This window comes from Cnephaeus nilssonii (genome assembly GCF_951640355.1).
Source record: "Cnephaeus nilssonii genome assembly, chromosome: 8".
Lineage (NCBI taxonomy): Eukaryota > Metazoa > Chordata > Mammalia > Chiroptera > Vespertilionidae > Cnephaeus > Cnephaeus nilssonii.
Window position 1 is genome coordinate 82,105,805 of NC_137079.1, and position 23,556 is coordinate 82,129,360.

At 38.8% G+C, this 23,556-nt stretch overlaps 1 protein-coding gene across 2 annotated transcripts in view; it reads right to left on the reverse strand.

Moving 5' to 3' along the window:
- Positions 1–23,556, reverse strand: part of VWA8 (von Willebrand factor A domain containing 8) — a 400,056-nt gene that overhangs the window by 153,721 nt on the left and 222,779 nt on the right. For both annotated transcript variants that reach the window (XM_079778511.1, XM_079778510.1), the window contains 5 exons: positions 19,297–19,372; positions 17,275–17,410; positions 14,740–14,859; positions 12,085–12,290; positions 10,421–10,572 (listed from right to left, as the gene is read on the reverse strand). In XM_079778511.1, the coding sequence (XP_079634637.1) occupies positions 10,421–10,572; positions 12,085–12,290; positions 14,740–14,859; positions 17,275–17,410; positions 19,297–19,372 (690 nt within the window). The remainder of the gene's footprint in view (positions 1–10,420; positions 10,573–12,084; positions 12,291–14,739; positions 14,860–17,274; positions 17,411–19,296; positions 19,373–23,556) is intronic.

The window sequence follows — 23,556 nt, forward strand, 5'->3', positions numbered from 1 at the left end:
CACACACACACTCCTATACCTAATAGATAATAAACTTTTTCTTTTTATTTTTTTCTTATTAAAAATTTTATTTTATTTTGACAGTATTACCTGGTATCTATAATAATAAAAGCCTAATATGCTAATTAGACCGGACAAAGCCTGGGTCCTGGGTGCCTGCCAGCGGCTGAAGGGAAGCCCGGGTCCCGGGTGCCAGAGGGAAGCTGGTGCCGGCTTTTAAAAATTACTTGCCTAATAGAATAAAAGAATTGTTTTATAGATTGTGCATTAATATTTGTAAAGTGCTTACAGCACTTAGTAAGCACTTGCTAAATATCAACTATTTTTATTTTTGCTGCTTTAAAAATATGTTGTCTACCCTCACTGGACACATTATCAATGATTAAACTTAGGTTGTGTTGAAATGCCCTAGAGTTGCTCAGTTCACGTAATTTCTTGTTTGCCATCCGGAAGCGTGCCAGTGTTCTACCTTAGGAGTAGTCATCACAGTGTAGCATGAGCTTTGCTGTATGGGAGGCAAGAAATAGCAATTTCAGACTAGACCTTTACTTTAAAACTTTTATTTTATTGAAATAAGAACACAAAATAAAAAATTCCAGTGCCCAGACTGTCTGTGGACATTTGAAAAATGAAACACAGAAAATAATACATGTTAGAATATTAAAATAGCAAGAAAGTGAGGCCTTGCAAAGGCAACCACTGTCAATACTACCCTGTGTTTTCAAATTATTCTAAATGTGAATATATTAAAGAGATTTAATTGAAAATTTGCTAATATGGTCTTAGACCTTGCTAATTCAAAGCTACTTTATTTGTCTGAAAAAGTAAGTTAAAAAATTTTAATCAAGTATTTGAAAGCAGAGAGGGAATATGATGTGAACAGGACACCTGAGGAGCAGTTTTAAGACTCCAATAGGGCTATAGGACACTTTTAAAGTCTCTCATGACAATTGTTTTGAGAAGTGCAGTCTGTCTGACAACAGCATTTTTACATGTTCGAGAAGGATAATGAGATTTAAACATATGCCGAAAGACACAAAGGGTTGATATGAATGTTTATATTCCTTGTGAGAGTTCCTTATATACTTTATGAATCTGTTTATTATGCTTACAATAAATATCTAATACTCAAAATCTCTAGAAGGATGGAGAAAAGAGTAGGGTTGAGGAAGAGTGTCATTTGCACTCAAATCTACTTCATTAGAGATAAATTTCTTTTCAACAAAGGAGCTTGGGAATAAAATGTTTTAAAAAGAACCCCTTTTCACTCGGCTGGCATGGCTCAGTGGTGGAGTGTCGATCTATGAACCAGGAGTTTACAGTTCAATTCTAGTCAGGGCACATGCCCGGGTGCGGGCTCGATCTCCAGGGTGGGTCATGCAGGAGGCAGCCGATCAATGATTCTCTCTCATCATTGATGTTTCTATCTCTCCTTCTCCCTTCCTCTCTGAAATCAATTAAAAATATACATTTTTTAAAAGAACCCCCTTTTAGGGACATGTATCTTCTATTAAGAAGAAAAGCTGTGCAAAAAAATAAAAAAACTCAAAAGAAGTATTTCGCAGTGTATGAAATAACACACAGAACCACAAGATCTGGAAGGATTTAAAAACGATTATCTTCAGATGGTGGAATTATAGGTGTTTTAATTTTCTTTTTGTTAATTTAAATATAAACAGAAATTCATTCTTCCTTTAGTACATATGCATCACAAAGAAATACTACATGTTAAAACTTTTTAATTTCCTCAAATGTTTTATTCTATTCTGATACAAACAAATGATTGGTAGATTATATGTAGTTTTCCAGTGACAAACAGGAAATAAATGCTTTGGGGGAAAATATGAAACTGGCCTAAAAGTAAACAAAACAGATTGAGGAATTCAGAGAGAAAGTTGGGTGGGGGGTGGTAGGAGGATGGAGGGATGGGAGAGGGTGGGGATGGGGAGGGTAAGAGATTAACCAAATAACTTATATGTATAACCCAGGGACACAGAAAATAGTGTGGTGAAGGCCTGGGAATGGTGTGGGGAGCGGGGGGATGAGGTTGTCAATGGAAAAAAAAGGGGACAACTGTATTGCTTTCAACAAACAATAAAGATAAATTTAAAAAAAAGAATAAACAAAGCAGCATTAAAAATAAGTCAACAGAGTTGAGGACAAAGAATATGGAATAAGAAGGATGATCACTTAAATATAGAGAGCCGACAGATAGCTCTGATGGTGGTGGTGGTGGGCAGGGTGGAAGGATTGGGCAAAAAAGAAAGAGATCACAGACAACAGTGTGGTGATTGCGGGGTTGGGGGGACACAGAGGAATGGGTCGAGGTGGAAAGGTGTAAGGGGGATAAATGGTGATGGGGAAAAATAAAAGAAAAAAATAAGAAAAAAAATGCAATAAATAAATAAATATTTTATAGACATGTGTGCCTCGTAAGGAAGACAGGGAGAGAAAAATGCATAACTTCAGAAGGTAGAGATAAATTCTCTGTATGTTAGACTTATTAATATACTTAGAGGTAGAGTATATTCCATCTTAAATTTATGAAATTACAATTTTCTCTTCTTAAGAACTGTCAGGTTGAGGGTGGCATGTAAATTTAAGATAAAATATTGTATAAATAATTTAAAAATTGAGGCCGAAAAGAATAGAATTTTCTTCCTTTAAAACAAATGTTTTCCCTAACATGTGAGAGTTTATAAATTACTCTGAAAACACTTTTAAATTTGGAAGAGTTAATGTGCTAGCAGTATGTTTTTCTCAAATAAAAGACAATTCAGAAATAAAAGTTCATTTGAGGAAAAAACAAGCAAACTTTACTTTGAAATTTATGTTTATTTATACTACTAGTGGCCCAGTGCATGAAATTTGTGCACATTAAAAGGGAATTAATTAGAGGAAATATTTTAATATTGCTCTTTGCCCTTTATCTATAATAGAAGTGTCAGAGATGAAAGAAAATTAGTAAAATGTATATGAAAATCTCCCTCCTGTCAGTCTCAGGCACGCCGCGGGACCTAGAGTCAAGTTCCCGCCCACCACCCGCAAGTGCTTTGAAAATGCAGGAGACCCAGGCCCGGCCGGCCCCACCCCCGTCAAGCCCCTCCGGGTGAGGGGCACAGCCTCAGGTCTCCCGGTCCGGCACTGGGTGAGGGGCACAGCCTCAGGTCTCCCGGTCCGGCGCTGGGTGAGGGGCACAGCCTCAGGTCCCCCATCAAGCCCTGCTGGGCAGGGGGCATGGCCTGAGGTCCCTCACCCCAGCGAGGTGCCACACAGCCTCAGGTCCCTGCTGTTCGGTCATGATGTTACGGCGTCCCAGCTAATTTTCATATTCCTCTATTATATAGATAGATAGTATATCATCTATATGCTTTTGGTTGGGTGCTTGGACCTAATTATGTGTGTGAGTGCGCGCATTCTTTTTCCCACAAATGACATTTGAAACTAAAGATCTGAGATTATTTTTTAAGAGCTCAGATTTTAACCCGAATCTTCCTATCTCTAACTAGATTTTCCCCAGTGAATCTCATTTGGTTATGTTCACCATCTCTTTGGCAAATCTTTCCCATGCATTAGAAACTTAAAAGGGAATAATAATAATAAAACCCTCAGGAAGTACCAGTGGGACAAGGCAAATGCAATGTGGAGGTGTAGGTAGCCAATTCTGACCACGGTACTAAGATCTGGGAATATATTGTAGATCAGGAAGAAGAGCTGCATTTTGGTGCGGTCCCCCAAGGTAAAATAATCACCCAGTCAGACATGGCCCAAAGTACCAGGTTTAGCAAAGGTTTAGTAAAGAAGATAATATTCACCTCAGAATATCACATTGGGCCTTTTAAAAATGCACAGAGACTATGAGACAGGTATCATCACTGCACTATTTGGGAGGACAAAAGGGGAAATGACAGCATCTCTCGTTTGGGAATTTGACTAAAGATCATTAACCAAACAGCCAAAGTATATTCTGATTTCAGCTCAGGAAGAAGGTGCTGTAGAAGACTTTACAAACAGTGGTCTGGTATCATCTCCCCATGCGAAAACTTCCCTCTTCGACTACATTTGCTTTACATCTCTTTTTAGTTATATGCAGTGAGAGGACAATTATTTTTCTATCCATATCCATTTTATTCTGGACTCAATGTAAGTTTGCTCCCATTCTGTAAGCACTGTGGTTGGATTACAGAACAAGAAAATAACAGGTCTCGGCAAAAATATTTTCATTCAGGAAAAAAGAATATATATATGTTTGTTTACTTATGTTACTCCTCGCCAGAGAATATTTTTTTCCATTGATTTTTAGTGAGAGTTGAAGAGAGAGGGAAAGACAGAGGGAAACATTAACGTGAGAAAAACACATCGATTGGTTGCCTCCTGCATGAGCCCTGACCAGGGCCCAGGCCAGGGACGAACCTGCAACCAAAGTAGATGCCCTTGACTGGAATTGAACCTGGGATCCTTTGGTCCACAGGCCAATGCTCTATCCTCTGAGCCAAACTGGCTAGGGCAAGTATCACTTCTTTTGTATTGGTTTTGTTTTTGTTTTTGCAGATGAGAGAAAATTAAGATTATATTAAAAATGCAAAGGATGTTAGAATAGGAAGGAACTTTATTAATTTTATGGAGATGACTATATATTCTGACCTCACTAGGGCAGTCTTATTTTATATCTCCTTTTACACAGTTATTATTAATAGCACCCCATACCATTTTAAAAAATGTCCTAAAGTGATTAAGTTACATAGTTATGCTATCCTATATAATAAAAGGGTAATATTCAAATTGACCCTAATGGCAAATGACTAGGAACGACCGGTCGCTATGATGCAAACTGACCACCAGGGGGCAGATGCTCAACACAGGAGCTGCTCCCTGGTGGTCAGTGTGGTCCCACGGGGGAGCATCGCTCAACCAGAAGCCGGGCTCACAGATGGCAAGCATAGCGGTGGTGGCAGGAGACTCTCCCGCCTCCGTAACAGTGCTAAGGATGTCTGACTGATGGCTTAGGCCCGGCAGGGAGTGGGCCTAAGCTGGCAGTCTGACATCCCCTGAGGGCTCCTGGACTGTAAGAGGGCGCAGGCCGGGCTGAGGGACCCCCTCTGAGTGCACAGATTTCATGCACCGGGCCTCTGATCTATAATAAAATGCCTTCTTTTTTACCAATAGGTTAAAATCTGTTTCTCCCTGTCAGGGACATGCAGATTGAATGTACAACTATCTACTGAATTCCCAGGCCATTGCCACCCTTAAAGTAAAAGGCTGATAATTGGATAGAAATAAATACATAGAAACTGTAGATTTCACTAAAGGGCAATGATATGACATCACTACTTTTAAGCTGCTCAAGACACTGAAATTCACAGATGAGGAAAATATGTTTTGAATGTATAAATTGTAGTCTACTATTATCTCCACCCTTAGGGAAAAATCCCCTCATCTTCCACATCTGCAATAACTCTATTTTTAGCTATATGCAGTGGGTGGACAACTAGTTGTTTCCATCCCCATCTTAGGCACAAGTGTGACCACCTTATTTCCAGGCTCAATGTATTTTGCTTCCACTCATAAGTACTAGAGTTGGAATTAACGTGCCATGGCAAGAACTTTTCACGTTAGAACTAAGGCCAGTAATAAATAAGTTAAATTATTTTACCTGTCTTCCTTAGAAAATTACCAACAATTTTATTTTGATTGAGCTTACCAACTGATATGTATTTTGTATTTCAAGTTGTATAAAAGTATAAAAACAGTTACTTTTAAATCATAAGCCTAGTTTCCAAGAACCTAGAATTCTAATTATATAAATTCGTTAAAGGTAATAAAAACCATCCTATTTCCAATTGAAAATAAAGATTTAGTTTATTTAAAAAGTAAAAAAACAACATGAGCAGTAATAGAAGTTTGCATATTAAAGACAATTTCTTGAAATTTCTAATACAGAAGATAGACCGTTGGGAGAAACCAAGATGGCAGCATAGGTAAATACCTAAACTGCTGCCTCGCACAACAATTTCAAAACTACAACTAAAAGACAAAGTGAACACCACCCAGAACCATAGGAAAGCTGGCTGAGTGGAAATACTACAACTAGAAGGAAAGAGGAAAGCACATTGAGACTCAGAGGAGCTGCAAAAGGCTGAGGTATGGAGATGCGCACGCAAAGAGGACAGGCGGCTGAATGCATGGGCGGCTGAGTGCGCAGCTGGCTTTCTAAAGTGGGAGGGAGACAGAAGCTCCTGACTGCGCTGAACTCCAGTCCCAGGCGAGACTCTGGGAAACCAGATTCATTCGGGAGGAATCTGGACTGTCAGGAAAAGAGAAAGCACACTTAGACTCGGAAGCTGTGGAAGGCAGAGGCCCGGAGGCGCGCGCGTGCACGCACAGAGGACTGACTGCTGAATGCATGGATGGCTGAGTGCGCGGCTGACTTTCTAAAGCGGGAGGGAGACAAAAGCTCCCGATTGCACTGAACTGCAGTTCTGGGTGAGTTTCTGGGAACCCAGACTCATTCGAGGAGAAACTGGACTGTCTGGCAGTGGGCGAAACCCAAGGGCGGCTTTCTCTCAGAGGTGCTTGCAGCGATTACCAAGGGACACTGAGACCCAGGGGCCTCATAGGGCAGGGCTGACGGGAAGACAAGGCTGTCGGCTCCGCCATGAAACTCCGCCCCATCCAAGCTGAGCACGGAGGCTTTTGCAATTTTGCAAGTCTTGTCCCATAATGGTGTCTCCAGCACAGAAGTTCTCCCAGCGTAGACACAGCTGATCCTCACAGCCAACTGGCCTGGAGGTCAATTCCTCCCAGTGATACCAACAACAATCAAGACTTAACTACAACAAGGCTGTACACACTGTCAACAAAGGGGTGCACCAAGAGTGTCCACCTCAGATAACTGGGGAGGTTGAGCCACTGGGCCCTATAGGACACCTAGCACACAAAGCTACTCCACCAAATCAGGGAAGCAGCGAAAATGCGGAGACAAAGAAACAGATCACAAATGAAAGAGATGGAGGAAAACTAACGACTGGATATAGAGTTCAAAACCACGGTTATAAGGTTTTTCAAGAATTTCCTAGAAAAGGCCGATAAATTTAGTGAGACCCTCGAGGATATGAAAAAGGACCAACTAGAAATTAAACATACACTGACTGAAATAAAAAATATTATACAGAGACCTAACAGCAGACTAGAGGACCGCAAGAATCAAGTCAAAGATTTGAAATACAAAGAAGCAGAAAACACTCAACCGGAAAAGCAAAAAGAAAAAAGAATCCAAAAATTTGAAGATAGTGTAAGGAGCCTCTGGGACAACCTCAAGTGTACCAACATTCGAATTATGGGGGTGCCAGAAGAAGAGAGAGATCAAGATACTGAAAACCTATTTGAAGAAATAATGACTGAAAACTTCCCCCACCTGGTGAAAGAAATAGACTTACAAGTCCAGGAAGCACACAGAATCCCAAACAAAAGGAATCCAAAGAGGACAACACCAAGACACATCATAATTAAAAAGCCAAGAGCAAAAGAGAAAGAGAATCTTACAAACAGCAAGAGAAAAACTGTTAATTACCTACAAGGGAGCACCCATATGATTGTCAGCTGATTTCTCAACAGAAACTATGCAGGCCAGATGGGAGTGGCAAGAAATATTCAAAGTGATGAATAGCAAGAACCTACAACCAAGATTACTCTACCCAGCAAAGCTATCATTCAGAATTGAAGGTCAGATAAAGAGCTTCACAGATAAGAAAAAACTAAAGGAATTCATCAACACCAAACCAGTATTATATGAAATGCTGAAAGGCGTTCTTTAAGAAGAGGAAGAAGAAGAAAAAGGTAAAGATAAAAATTATGAACAACAAATACATGTCTATCAACAATGGAATCTAAAAATCAAGTGAATAAAAAATCTGATGAACAGAATAAACTGGTGAATATAATAGAATCAGGGGCATAGAAAGGGAGTGGACTGACAATTCTTGGGGGGAAACGGGTGTGAGGGGTGCGGGAAGAGACTGGACAAAAATCGTACACCTATGGATGAGGACAGTGGGGGGGAGGTAAGGGCAGAGGGTGGGGTGGGAACCGGGTGGAGGGGAGCTATGGGGGGAAAAAAGAGGAACAATTGTAATAATCTGAATAATAAAGATAAAAAAAAAAAAGAAGATAGACCATATCCATTAAATTACCAAACTAGTTCCAAAATGCCCACAAACACTGCTAATCAATCAGCAAAATCATATTTTACAGAAAGCTTTTATGTATTAGCTCTGACACCAAACTGTGAGTGTAGGTAGCTAGATAATAATAAAGGAAGGGAGCAAAGGGAATCAGACACGAAGCCTAATAAACCAGGGAGCTGAAATAAACATTGGGCATGCTTCACTGGGAAGCTCTAGCATTCAGAGGCTCGTTCACCCACTCCAGGAGACCATCGCATCCGCCAGCCTTGGGACTTAATCCTTGGGCAATCCCCAAGCAATCTCCTAACAGGCAAGAAGAGTCTCTCCAGGGAACTGCCGGCCTGGTACCCGATTACCAGGATTATTGGGGGAAGGAGGAGAGGAAATTCCTCTGCTGGGCGCATGCACAGTAGAAGCCAAGATGGCAAAGGGGAAAATCCTTCTATTATGAGGCATGCCTAGTAGAAACTAAGATGGCAACTATAAGGGGCAGAGCACAGCCTAGGGAAGAATCAGATTGGGTAAGAGACACAGAACCCCAGAAGATCCAGGAAATGGACTGGTTAGGGGGAAGACCCATCAGAAGCCTGGGGGAAACTGGGAAATTGATTGGTTATTTTGAAAGGGCACTTGGTCCTTCCCAAGCCCTAAATAATATAATCCAAACTTAACAAAGCTCTCTCTCTCTCTCTCTCTCTCTCTCTCTCACACACACACACACAATGTGGTAACTGGTAACACATGCTCACCCTGTGCGCTTGCACATTCTCTCTCCGTAGCAGCCATGTGGGCCTAGCAGCTGCCTTAGGCCTGGCAGCCTCAAGGACTCCAAGCGTAGACTCCAAGCCTGGGTACAGCAACATAGCCAGGAATAGACTAAGCTAGCCGGATGGGGACAGAGACTAAACTGGACTAAGCCTTGGCATGGCACAGAATTTCTGGGCCTGATGAAGACAAGGCTGGAGTTTTTCCACAGTGGGAATGAGGGAGATGAGACCTGGGGAACCCCAGTAAATCTTACCACAACACCTCAACCTCCCATGCATGGGTCCTCCGAAATGGTTTTCTTACAACTCCATAAAATGACCCCATTTCTACCAGCAACAAAATCACTCTTCTCAAAAAATATTTACTCACTCATTAATAATATAAACAAATTTACTGATAATTTCTAACATAACTCTATTTTGAGCCTTTACCACAAAAGGGAAATATTTGTTTTTCTTTAAGAAATCTTTGAAGAAATTGTTAAAGCTTTAATGATGTATTTTTATTGGCGTATATTCTGATATGTTTTTATAATAACTTCAAAGAATAAATGAGGATCATGTATACATTTAGGATATATATGTATATATGTGGGTATATATATAAACACATAAATATAGCTGGACTATAATATTTAAAACTTTTTTCTAAGGAAAGTAGAGTGCTTCCTATATGAAACTAAAGTTAAATAATAATTTTAAAGTAATTATTGTGTCTTAGGAATTTATGCTAATTATTTTTATAGACAAAGCATTGGAATCTTTATTATAAGTTAATGTTATGCATTTTAAAAATTGTTTTCTAATGACTTTGCATGGATTTAACTACTCTACTAATAAACTCTGTCAACTATCTTTCTGGTCTACAATATTTGCAAGATTCTTTGGTAAGGTTAAGTACATAGCCTGTAATTACAAAATAAAGGTCAGGCAACTGGCCCACATGAAGCAAACCCACTAATTTTCACTACCTCTTTCATCTGTCAAGCTAAAATAAGTAACCAAAAATCTCTTAAGTTAATATAATTATAAATTTAGAAACTATCATAACAGAAAAATATATGGTAACATAAATAAGAACATCTTAACTAAATACATATTATCCCTTTACGTTGTTTTCACATTTGTACAATGATTTTGCACTAGGTTAAGAAATAGCGAGAGTCATAGTAATTCAACAAAAAGACAGAGACTTAAAGAAACAAATATTTCCCTTTATTTGATTATATTACATCTACTTATGGAACATTCAAAATTGAAATTCTCAGTTTACACGCTTCTAAATAATGCTATTTAACTGAAAGCCAGCCAGCAAATAGCAACATATATTTGAAAATTTACTTGTGGAAAGTAATTTCTACCCCAACTTAGTTTAGTAGAGTATAAAGTAGATTCCAAATTATCAGCATTATTCAGAGAATTAGAACAGTAACACTTAATAGCATTTTATCAGTAGTGAGTTTGCCTTACTCCTTCGCCAGCTGCACACTGGTAGGTTTTGCTCCAATAGGTATCCCGTACTTGTGCAAAGTGTTAATTAAAATCTCCCTCATGTCGGGGTTGTAGGAATCAAAGTCAAACACGTTCCTAACCACACTGGAGAGACCTTCGGTGGGAAATTTCTGCATTAAAAAACACACACCTTATTACGTATATGATAAATACACAATATAAGTACAAAACTGATAGAACAATGATACAATGAACTTTAGCAGACATTAACAGCCTGGTCTCATAACCAGATAGGAGGAATATGTGTATTTTCTCTTTTAATTTTGTTCTCATGACTTGGAATTTTCCTTTTTAAATAAACATTAGAATTTGAGGGGCCCAGTTCCTTCTCTCAAACGTTAAACCATGTTAGATGCTGGTTTCAGTGCCTTCCACTGCTTTCTCAAATTTCCTGACTTTAAAATGAATACCAGGTTGAACAAATAAAAAAATACTGTTTAAACAGAGCAGAGTATTGAATATCTATACAGAAGTATTTAGAAAAGTCAAAGGTCTACGAAGAAATGAAAATATGATAGCAGAACAAGAAAAGACAGAGAGAACATCAAGTACAGAGCACAGAGACATGAGGTGTAGCAGAGGGAAAGAAACAAGTTCCCACTCGTGTAAATACACACGGTCCTTCACTGGCTCTGTCTTTTCTCACACACTGAGATCTGAGCTGGGCTTATCATGGTTTTACAATCAGAATAAAGCTTTCTCTATTCCTTTGCTGATTTTCCTTGGAGGGTTGGGGATGGGGCAAAGATCAAGAGTCATGAGGTTGTAATTGTTAGCTTAAAGTTCATTTTTTTCTTATTTTATAATTATTAAATTTTTATTGAGCATTCTTCCAACTCATTACCTTAAATGAGTCTGAATAGAAGAATATGATTACATGAGTACAACAATACCTAGTTTTTTAAATAGTACAAAGCAAATTTTTAACAAATATCTTATAAATTATAATGTAATGTCTAATTGTTATGTGTACAGTTAATTCAACTCAGTGCATACTTACAAGCTACCTAATTTCTAAGCAAACATCAATTGCTGAATTTAAAATAACAAGACTTCTAAACATTATATCTAATAATTAGATCTAACAATTATTTGGTTATAAATAGAATTTACATAGGTTTTTTGTTTAGCTTTACCAAGGTAGGTAGACTACACATTACACATGGCTACAAGGAATTTCATTCTCCTGTTCATTTACTCTATCTTATAAAATTGTCTTGCAGTATTTACAGATATATAATTAATACTGTTGGTCCCTAGTTTGTTTTCTATACCCAAGTCTTTCATTTTCACTCAGATAGTATGTGCTTGTTGTATAAAGCCAAATAGTAATAAAGTTTCCCTGCTATCTCACTCCCTTGTCTCCTTCCCCCTCCCCACCACCCCAACCAGATTTCATGGCTCCTTGGTAATGCCATGGCGTAGAACTTTGCCAAACTCAATTCAAAGGCTAAACATAAAATGTCCACTGGTCTTACAGACTTAAAATCTAGATTACAAACACTTATATCACCTGAATCAGTATAATATTTACAGAAGTTGAAAGATTTGGTATAAATTAAGCTGTCTAAAAAAAGACTGATGGCTTATTTTAAACCTTTATGCACAAGTATTTGCCATACCTGTAAGTGCTTGACTATGTTGACAACTTCTCTGGTAGAATAAGGGTAGCTAATAATCCCCTGGTCAGCTAAACTCCTCAGCTCTCCAAAGGCAGCCACGAGCTTCTGAAGGATGGGTTCTGGCACATTTGGTCCATATTGCCTGAGCATCTCAAGCTCCGAGTGGGGCTTGGGGTTATCAACTGCATGGCAGCTAAAAATATCACCTATACGAGAAAAAAATTCACAGTCAGCATTCAATGAATCCATTATACTGCCAGAGGAAATATGCAATGGTTGTTTAAAGAGCTACCAGTTGGTCACAAAAGCAAATTTTTAAATGTGTAAAACTGCACAGAAAGCCCATTCACAATAAGATGATGTGGACAAGACAGTGAATGGCTACAGTTAAAGAAAGGAAATTGAGTGATGTGTGGTTTATTCTTCATAGATTTGCTTCTATTAAAAAACTAAGTAACACTTGGATACAATCTCATTGGGAGATACTCAAATATAAAGAGCAAAAAAGAGAACCTCTCGTGTGCCTGCCATCCCACTTGCTCCCCCACAGGAACCTGTGTTAACAGTTCAGTGCAATTATTCTTTCAGGGTTTTTTTTAAATGCACACATACAAGCATATATAGTTTTGGTGATTTATTCCTTTTCCATTTAATTGGAAAAGAATCTTCATATTGTTCTGAGACTGCATTTTTAACTTTAACACATTAAATATCTTGGGAAATTATATACATCTATCTCATATGCATGCTTTATGTATACTAAAAAAGGGGGAACCAGCATCCTCACTCTAAATAATTTATACCTTGTGCAGATTGCTAGAATATACGTTAGAAGTCAGTTTTGGAAAAGCAAACCTGTAGAGACAATGTCTAAATTAGAATCAAGAAAAAGGAATGTGGAAACACAAAATATTTCATCTGTAATTTAGGCAACTGAGAATATACTAGAAAAATATAATCTATGCTCAAGAAAGATGACTTACTTATATTCAAAGTTCATATAATTCTACTGATTCATAATCCAGGAGACAAGGAACAAAAGGGAGTTAAAGTAAATAAATTTGCATTATTTACGATGTTCATTTTAGAAAGAAAGGACATCTAGATCTTACTTTGACTTAGAAACCATCAGAATCATTGTTTTATCATTATTACATATTTATAACAGCAATGGAATAAAATGCAAGTACCGAAGAAATCACTGCCTAAGAAAGGAAATCCAGATCTGTTGGCCAGAATAATCATCCTAACCTTGTATGTCATAGACTAAATCCATTAAATACAAATGTGAAGAATAGCTTTTGTCTTTTTTTGCTTATGATCAAATGTAATGCTAATATAAAACTATTAATTACCCCTCATTAATTCATCCATCAAATAATTATTAAGTGTCTTCCGTGTACCAAGTACTAGTCTAGGTTCTTTACATGATTTAGTGGTTAAAAACACAAAATCCCTGTCCTCATGGAGTGTTTATTCTGGCATAGGGAGACAATAAAAAAACAAGAATAAATGTTAGAAACTCTATGTTTCAAAGAAAAGCAGAGGGTAGGACATCAGAAATGGTGATGGTGGGGAAGTCAGTCAGGCAGGGCTTCATGTCTGCAAATGCAGGTATTGAGAATAAAAGCATTCTAGGAGAGCGTGCGGCTAACACAGACCATACAGCAAGCATAACCTGGTATGTTCCCGGAAGAAGCGGCAAAGCAGAATGGTTGGAACAGAATGAGTGATGAAGACAGCCGAATAAAAAATGAGGTCAGAGAGAGAAGAGAATTTGGGAGACATGCTCTGTGCTCTTCTAAAGAAATTCTACACATGTACAAGTATAATCTTGTACACATATCCCTCTTGCCTTTTGTTTTTTTACTAATTCAAATGGTAGACCTATATACACACGGTTCTGATTTACTGTATTTTGAGAATTCTTTTTTAATCAGTATGGGTAAACTTACCCCAATCTTTTTTTAAAACAGCTGCATAGTACTCTATTGTGTGGATATAATAGCATTTTTTTATCCAGTCCCATTTGGATTGTTTCCAATTGTTTGCTACTATTAAAAAATGCTATACTGCCTATCCTTGTACTTACATCATTGCATGGGTAACTCCCTTAGATGAATTCCTTGATGTGGAATTACTAGATCAAAATTCCTCGTAGGACACTGACATGCTGAGTATGAGAATTACCAGTATCCAGAATTACCTACTTGCCATAGAAAGATATGTCCTTCTTAAAGGTTCCTGGTGGTTAAAGTTAGCCAACAGCCTCTCCAATCAGTCTTCTGAGCTGGCCTCCAACCTTTTCATAGTTATGGGGATGTAACAAAAACCAAACACTAAAAACCATTCCTTACTTTGTATTTTACTTCTAAGAGGCCCTAAACAAGAAAGTATAGTGTAACTGTTCAAGAAAACAGGCTCTGGAATCAGACCCAAGCTTTAAGAGCCATTATCTAAGTGCCCCAAGAAAAGTGGTTAACCTCTCGGAATATCAGATCTTCTCTAAAATGGGGATAATGAGTACTCTCCCAGGAGGTTGGGATGGTGACACTGCACTTCGAAGCATTCACGGATAGCCATTACAGGTGTTACTAAGGTAGCATTATTATTGCTATTGCTACTGTATTTGTTATTATCATTTATTGCTTTTACCTAAAGTACCGAAGAAATCATTGCCTAGGAAAGGAAATCCAGGTCTGTTGGCCAGAACAATCATCCTAAAATCAGGATGAATCACTATAACATTTTCTCTTCCATTGACATTAGCAGAATCTGAAAAACAAAATTTCTATTTACTCTTTATGGACATTTAATAATTCTTAAGAATATCAAGTTATAGCCTTTAAATAATATAACAAGTAGTCATACTGTTCAATTATATTTTAAAAACACTAAAAAATATGGTTATAATGACTTGGTTACAGAAAAAAACTTTCTTGAGAAAGTTTGCTTAAGAACAGAATACAGATAAATCATATACTAATTATACAGGAAATTGCATTTTTATGTAATTCAATGTATATTTATTTATTACAAAAGCAAATTTGTCCAAATGTCTTATAGTATTTTAGTTTGGCTTGAGATGCTGTTATTCCTTAAAAAATGAAAATAAGAACCAATAACAAGGAATAATCCAAAGCACACTCAAGGACCAGCCAATCATCCTTTAGTTTTTATCAAATCAGCAGCTGCATCACTTTGCAGAGAACCTGCCATTATGCAGCTAAGGAGTGATTCCCATTCAAACTATTCACTCTGAAACTTAGCCAAAGAGAACAACGGTCTTGGACACAGTCAACTCATTCGTGCAATGCTGATTTATTTCCAATGAAAAAATTCTACCATAGTTCTTAAAATAAGTAATCTCAAGTTGACTGGAGCTTTTTGTGTGCAAATGTTTAAGGTATTAAGGGAATTAAATACTATCATTAAAAATGATAGTCGTGAAGCACCTGCAGTTTCTTTTGAGTCTATAAGAACCTGCACTTGCACTTTTTTATGATACCTAAAAACCAACCTTTCAATGTACCATATAGTCTTAATAGTTTTAATGTTTGATCTCCATTAATTTTAGTAGTGGCAAATAATAAGGTATGTGGTCACAGGCAAAATTTAATTACTAGTTAATTAAAATAAAAAATGATAAAAAATGAAAAATTTTAAAAAGCAAAGAAAATAAAAAAACATAGCTCTAGAAGTGATGCTTTATGAAATCATGTTCAAAGGAGCTTCAGGGGCTCTTGTGTTTAAAACATTGTTTACAAATAGGAACAGACTGTAGAATCTCAGAAGGAAGGCGGTGGTAGGTGGGTGGGTGGGAAGAGATCAACCAAAGAACTTGTATGCATATATGCATAACTCATGGATGCAGACAATAGTGTGGTGAAGTCTTGGGGGGGATTGGGAGGCTAGAAGGTGTCAATGGGGGAAAAGGGGGATAAAGATTAAAACTAATAATAATAAAATAAAATATTGTTTACAATCAAACCTGAGTTTAAAAAGTATGATGACCCCTTTACTTCTCATACATTTTTATTTTAAAAATGTATGAGAAAAAGTAAGGGTTACCAGGATATAATATCACTCTTTAACTACAATTTGTTTCAGCAATTCTTTCTTGCTTTCCATTTCACTGTGCTCATAATGCCTCTAAAAAGGGCAGGCAGAATTCGAATCCTGAGAGTCTGAATGATCTTTCTTAGAGATAGTATTCAGGCTGTCTGATTCAAATTCTCATTTTCCCCATAAATTCATTATGAAACTGAAATGTTAGAATACTTTTATTAGTGCTGAGTTTCCCGGGCTCAGACACAGAAATCTTGTAATGACAAGGCCCAAGAAGGACATCTCTGTGGTGATGCACTTGTACAATTTTAATAAGGTCTTTTTAACACGTTCTCTTTGAATATTGAAAATTTTTAATTACCAGTCTCAACTTGTTTGGTTACTCTGCTATTGGTTATATATTTTCAATGGCTAGTTAAAGACTGTGAAGTCTTTTCATGATACAAAATTTTTAAATTATAAACTAGAAAATGTTCTCATATGGCATTAGACAAACTTAATTTTTCTTTGTAGGTTAAACAGACGGATTAGATTCATCTACCTACATTTTCTCTAACAACAACAGGAATAAAATAAGTAAATAAAAGGAAAAAGATAATCTAAAACAGAGGATAACTTCTTCCTGTGGCAGGTGTGTGTGTGTCTATAATATACCTGTGTACACACACATCTATTCAAACACAAATGTGATAAATATATATAAAATAAAATACCCAGAAATTTTAATAATTATACTGAGATAATAAAGACATTAATTTTAATACTGTAATAGAAACATGCTAGAGCTTTAAAAAATTCCAAGTAACAATAAAAGAAAATATAACGCATAGTAATTGAGAGATGAATATTGTAAGGATTATATATTGGTAATTTCAGAGTAGAAAAATTTGAAGGTGATCTGTCCTAAAACTACTATTGAAATTTCCAAAGATGCACTCTGACTATAAAAAATGAAACTGAGAAAGCTAAGTTCAGACATTTGATTTTTGTAAATAACTGTCAGTAAAAACAATTTGAACTTAGACTTGTTACTTGGAGATAAGGAGCCAGCTAAGGGTGTGATTGGATACCAGGGAGCAAAAGTTGCATATACTGACGGAAGAGTTGCTTTTTTATACTCACTTGCAACGATGCGTCTTCCATCTGCTAGAATCATTTCTCCATTTTCTACTAGAGTTTTTAAAATACAGGTGACATTTGTTGGGGCCTTGTCAGCCTCATCTACTACCAGAACATGACCCAACTTTACTGCTTTAACCTTTGAAGAAAGAACATTTACCATAAACAAAACTGAAAGCAAACATTTAAAATTTCATCATTCAGTGCTTGGGATTTATAATAGCTGGTTAAGTTATGCATATACAGTCACAAAGAAAGTTTGTAGCAGAGCTGGAAACAAAATTTATGGATCTCCACAAAAAGCTTCTCATAGTTTCTAAACTACTAACTCTACAGTAATTTATTTCCCTTTAGCAGTATAATTATTCCTATTTTGGTGATGTCCACAACATATTACATGCCAGACTAGGGGAGATTTAAAACAAGTATGACAAATAGAGAAATTAAAGTGTCATGGGGGTGGAGTAAGACATTACAACAAATGGTGGATTTCAGAACACTGCATCTGTTATGGCTCTGAAAGTATACAATTTTTACAGATCAGAATGAATTGTGAAGAGGTGGGTATTCGAGATAAAGGGTTTTAATGGTCAAACTCAAGAAACCTTAAGTATTCTGAGGGAAGAGTGAATAAGAATAGTCTATCTTGTCTGAAGCAGAGGTTAAATGTAAGAAAAGAGAATAGGGTCTGAAAGGGTGGATCAGGTCTCTACTACTAAAATACATGTACTTTCCCTCACTAAGTAATGGGATGTAACTAAGATATGAATCCAGAAATTATTGGAATGGAGCTGGGAGCTATACTTTAGGACATTTAATCAGGCAGTAATATGCAGAATCGAACAAAGGGGGATTAGCATAATAACTTGGTCCAAAAATGGTTTGGCACCTGATTTTAGAGAGAAAGCATGGGGAAAATGGAAATAAAAAGCATTAGATTGATCTCAAGAGTTTTTCAGAGGTATAATCTATAGTCTTGGCAACTGATTAGATGGGAAGAGGAGAAAGAAAAAAATAAGAAAAACTAGTAGGTCTTAGGTGATTGACTGAATGGTAACACTATGAAAAGAAAGGTAGAAGCTATGAAAACTCTTTAAAACATTTTTAGAGAATGGATAGGAAGAGATACTCAATGAATTTAACTGTAAACCCAAAGATTACATTTTTAAATAGTAAGAAATATATCATAACATAAAATGGACCAAATCATAAACTTTTCTCATTACATAGTTTGGCAAATAAATGTAAGGAAATACAGATTGAGAAGTAAGTGATTCCCTCTACCACAGATATTTTATTCCACATTCTTAAAAAACCAATAAAGTCTTTTCTTTTTAATATCAGGGTAAAAATAAACTGAATTTAAAAAGAAGATAACTCATACAGCTTCTACCCCCAACCTCAGCCTTCACTTTTCTGTTCAGAGAAAGTCAGGCCCAAAATGGGAGAATTCAGGCAGTAGTTTCTAAAGACTCCAGGCATTGGGGTCTGGATCACACAGGTTCTCATGATGGCTTATTGTGACATTGCTGCAAAGGCATTATCCACACAGAGGGGTAGGCCAGGCAGGACAGGATTTCTTTGAGGCCTTATGTGAGAAGCTGGGGAATAGCTCTTTCCAGTTGCCTAAAACATTTGGTTAATATTCTACTTATTAAAATCATTTTAAAAAACATTCCAGAAGCATTATATAATTTCAAACTCTAAACATTTGGGGGAAAAACCCCACAGAAAACTTTCTTCTTTTTTAAATTCTGGAATGGAAAAGGAATCATTAGAGGATTTCAATCATTCCCTAAATCTCTCACTCTGGAGAGAGAACAGAGTAAGAAATCATGTTATTTTTCCCAAATAATTTGCAATTAAACATCCACTCCCCAAATGACATAAATGAGTGCTTCCCAGTTAAGACTGAAATATATTGAAATCTATGGGAGAGTCCATACTCCCCCTATTCAAAGGCTGAAATACAACTACCATAAAAAAACATATAGTAGAGAACATTCATATAATTGGATTACTAACCAAAGGTGAGTCTTCATACACAATAAGTCCATCTTTAACAGAAGGCTGAAGAGTAAGGGTTTGTACCGTGGTGTCCCTAAAGTTAAACCAACACAATTAATAGTTAGTCAGGAAATACACTAACATTTGATGATGAATAAATATAGAACACAAGAACACTTCCTATTTTCTTTTTCTTCTTTATCCCGTCTTTCACCAAATGAATAAAAATAGCAGATGGAATTCTATTCAGCAACAGTATTTTGTAGATGTAATATAAATTACAAGGATTTGGAAATTAATCAAGGTTTACAAATTGTCCAAGTTCTTTACTTCTCTTTTTCCTTCCAGATAAAAAAATTGATCACTTCTCTTTCCTTTGTGACCATTTCACTCCTCCAAATCACCACCTGATGGTGAAGAGGAGAAATTAAAAATATATATTTGTATGATATATACATTATATATATTATCCTATCTAATAAAAGAGTAATATGCAAATTGACCATACCTCCGCTATACCCACAAGCCATGCTCACCAGCCAATCAGGAGCGAGTATGCAAATTAACCCAACCAAGATGGCTGTGGCCACGGAGCAAGCAGGAGGCTGGGGTTTCCCCGGCAATGGAGGAAGCCAAGCTTCCCGCACACCCTGGCCAGCCCAGGCCTCCGCTCAAGGCTACAAAGTTTCAATTATAGAAGATAAATAAGTCCCAACAAAAACGGCAGCAGCCACGGAGCTGGAGAGAGCTGGAGGCTTGAGTTGCCCCCAGCAATGGAGGAAGCCAAGCTTCTGCAGCCCTGGCCTGCCTTGGCCTCTGCTCAAGGCTACAAAGTTTCAATTACAGAAGATAAATAAATCCCCAAAAAAATGGCTGCGGCCATGGAGCAAGCAAGAGGCTTGGGTTTCCCCGGCGATGGAGGAAGCCAAACTTCCTGGCCGGCCCTGGCCTCCGCTCAAGGCTACAAAGTTTCAATTATAGAAAATAAATAAATCCCAACAAAAATGGCTGTGGCCACGAAGCGAGCAGGAGGCTTGGGATTCCCTGGCAATGGAGGAAGCCAAGCTTTCTGCCTGCCCTGGCCGGCCCAGGCCTCTGCTCAAGGCTACAAAGTTTCAATTATAGAAGATAAATAAATCCCAGATCCCAGGGCCTCTGCTTGGGTCGCCAGGGGGCGTGGCCTGCCTGCAAACCACCACAGGCCCCTCGCCCAGGCTGCCCCACGCCCCAAGGGAACCCCGACCCTGATCCAGGACACCCTTCAGGGCAAACCAGCTGGCCCCCACCCATGCAACAGGCCTCTATCCTATCTAATAAAAGAGTAATATGCAAATTGACCATCACTCCCACACACAAGATGGCTGCCCCCCTTGTGGTCAAAGATGGCTGCCCCCATGTGGACACAAGATGGCCATCACAAGATGGCCAGCAGGGGAGGGCAGTTGGGAGGGATCAGGCCAGCAGGGGAGGGCAGTTGGGAGGGATCAGGCCAGCAGGGGAGGGCAGTTAGGGGTGACCAGGTCGGCAGAGGAGGGAAGTTGGGGGTGACTGGGCCTGCAGGGAAGGGCAGTTGGGGGGGACCCAGGCCTGCAGGGGAGAGTAGTTGGGGGGGACCAGACCTGCAAGGGAGGGCAGTTGGGGGCGATCAAGCCTGCAGGGGAGGGCAGTTAGGGGTGACCAGGTCGGTAGAGGAGGGAAGTTGGGGGTGACCGGGCCTGCAGGGAAGGGCAGTTGGGAGGGACCCAGGCCTGCAGGGGAGAGCAGTTGGGGGGGACCAGGCCTGCAGGGGAGGGCAGTTAGGAGTGACCAGGCCTGCAGGGGAGGGCAGTTAGGGGTGACCAGGCCTGCAGGGGAGGGCAGTTAGGGGCAAACTTGCTGGCAGGGGAGCAGTTAGGTATCAATCAGGCTGGCAGGGGAGTGGTTAGGGGGTGATCAGGCTGGCAGGCAGAAGCGGTTAGGGGCAATCAGGAAGGCAGGCAGGCGAGCAGTTGGGAGCCAGCAGTCCTGGATTGTGAGAGGGATGTCCAGTTGCCCATTTAGGCCCGAGGATCGGGCCAAAATGGGCAGTTTGACATCCCTTGAGGGGTCCCAGATTGGAGAGGGTGCAGGCTGGGCTGAGGGACACACCCCTCCTGTGCACAAATTTCATGCACCGGGCCTCTAGTTTTAAGACAATTTTGATGGTGAGTTTGGTGATGACTGGCACGTTGACACACCAATTAAAGCAAGTCTATGAATTATGTCTGGGCCTGGCCCAATCTGCCATCATTAGGCAAAAGCCAGACTACCTCACCTCACTCCAGGATCCAAGGGATTTTAAACATATCTGCTGTGATCACGGCAATCCATTTTATTTTCTTAAATTTACCTGCTCCTCTTTTCATGACCAACCCCCCCCCCCCTTTTAGATATTCAGAAGTATTAATAGTAAGCTGTCTTGATGTTATGTACTCCTCAATGAGGAAATATGTTCACTCCACCCATGATTATTTTTGGAAAAGATGTGTTCATAAGCTGCAGTTGATAGGTCCATACATTTTTAACCCTTTGCACTCACTTGCTTTTTTCTTGATTCCTTTATTCTACTCGGGATTTAATTTTTTAAATACCCCAGATTTTACAAAGTGCGGCAGTAGAATAAAAAACTGGAGTTTCTTTTCATATAAACTTATTTATTTGGATTTTTTTATATTTCAAATTATTGATACATTCAATAAAATTCGACATACGAGCTGTTACTGATGCTAACCGTGTCGAGTCACACTTGACATCCGAGTGCAAAAGGTTAAGGGGATCAATTTTATATCTTCACATTTTATTATGCTCTATCTTAAAAAAATTATCCTACAGCCATCTTGATCACATCATACAGAGAATTAAATTACGTTTAAATGTAACTCCTTTCTTTACAAGACTTCAAAGTGTTTTTTTTTCAAACTACCCTACCACTTATTCGAAGTAAAATGTACAGTTACAATGGTGTTGTTTTGAGTACCTACTATGTGTAAGACACTACTTAGAATGAAAACTTCAGACTTCAGTGCTATAAAATACTTTTGAAATTTCTACCCAAATTTCAAATTTTACTATAATTTATCAAAATTGTAAAATGTCTAGCCATTAGAAAAAAAATCATATGAAAATCATAAACAAAGCAAACTTCATATATACTAGTAAGTCAAATCTTTTTTTGCTTTAGCAAAACATAGTTAATCAAAATCAGTCCACTGCTTTGAGAGCCAGTAGAGAGGAGGTGGAAAGAAGACTTTAAAATCAGAGCAATCAGGATTTAAATTCTAGTTCTTGCCAATTATTGTCTTATGATCTTGGGTTAAGTAATAAAACCCACCCAGGAGGCTCACTGATAGAACACTTGGAAAGCATCTAGCACAGTATATGGCAAGTAAAAAGTGCACTTATATGTCAGCTTTAATGATTTCCTGTTATCATTATTGCTGCTCTTATGACTGAAAGTTACTTGCCTGTCTAACTTCTACTTGATCTTCAAGTTCTTAACGTAGACAGTATTTATAGAGAATCCTCTCACTGACCCTTTTCAGGCCGGGTTAGGTAGCTTTGCTGTCTATTCCTCCTGAGCCCTGGATCTCTCCCTGTTTTAGCCCTTAACTTATAGTGTAGCTGCTTATTTTAATATCTATCTTTCTACACAGATGGTAAGATTTAAGAATGTAGACCCTCTATCTTGATCTACCTTGTCCCTCATCCTGTCCCCAGCATCTAATGGATGTCTGGCTCACAGGAAGAATTTAATAAGTATCCTATCTAATAAAGAGGGAATATGCTAATTGACCCTCACATCATTGCAAAGATGGCGGTGTCCACAGCCAATAAGGAGGAAATATGCTAATTGACTGCCATGCCCTCAAAGATGGCAGCACCCACAGCCACAGATGGAGGTGCCCAGTCCCCTCAGCCCCACTGGGGCAGCAGGTGTGGGGCAAGGCCGGGCCCGCCCCCAGGCGGGCCCAGCCGTTCCACGTTCCTGCCTCTGGAATCCCCCAGTCTCCTCAGCTCCCCAGCTGCCCAGGGCTGGCCCAAGGCACAGGCAAGTCTTGGATGGCGGCTGCCCAGCCGCCCAGGGCTTCCCGAGGCTCAGGTAACCAAGGCTGGCCAAGGCTTGCACTGCCAGCAGTGACAGCAGCAGAGGTGTGATGGGGGCATCGCCTTCCCCTGATCGATGGGTAGCCTCCTGCCCCTCAGGGCTCCCGGACTGTGAGAGAGGGCAGGCTGGGCTGAATTTTCATGCACTGGGCCTCT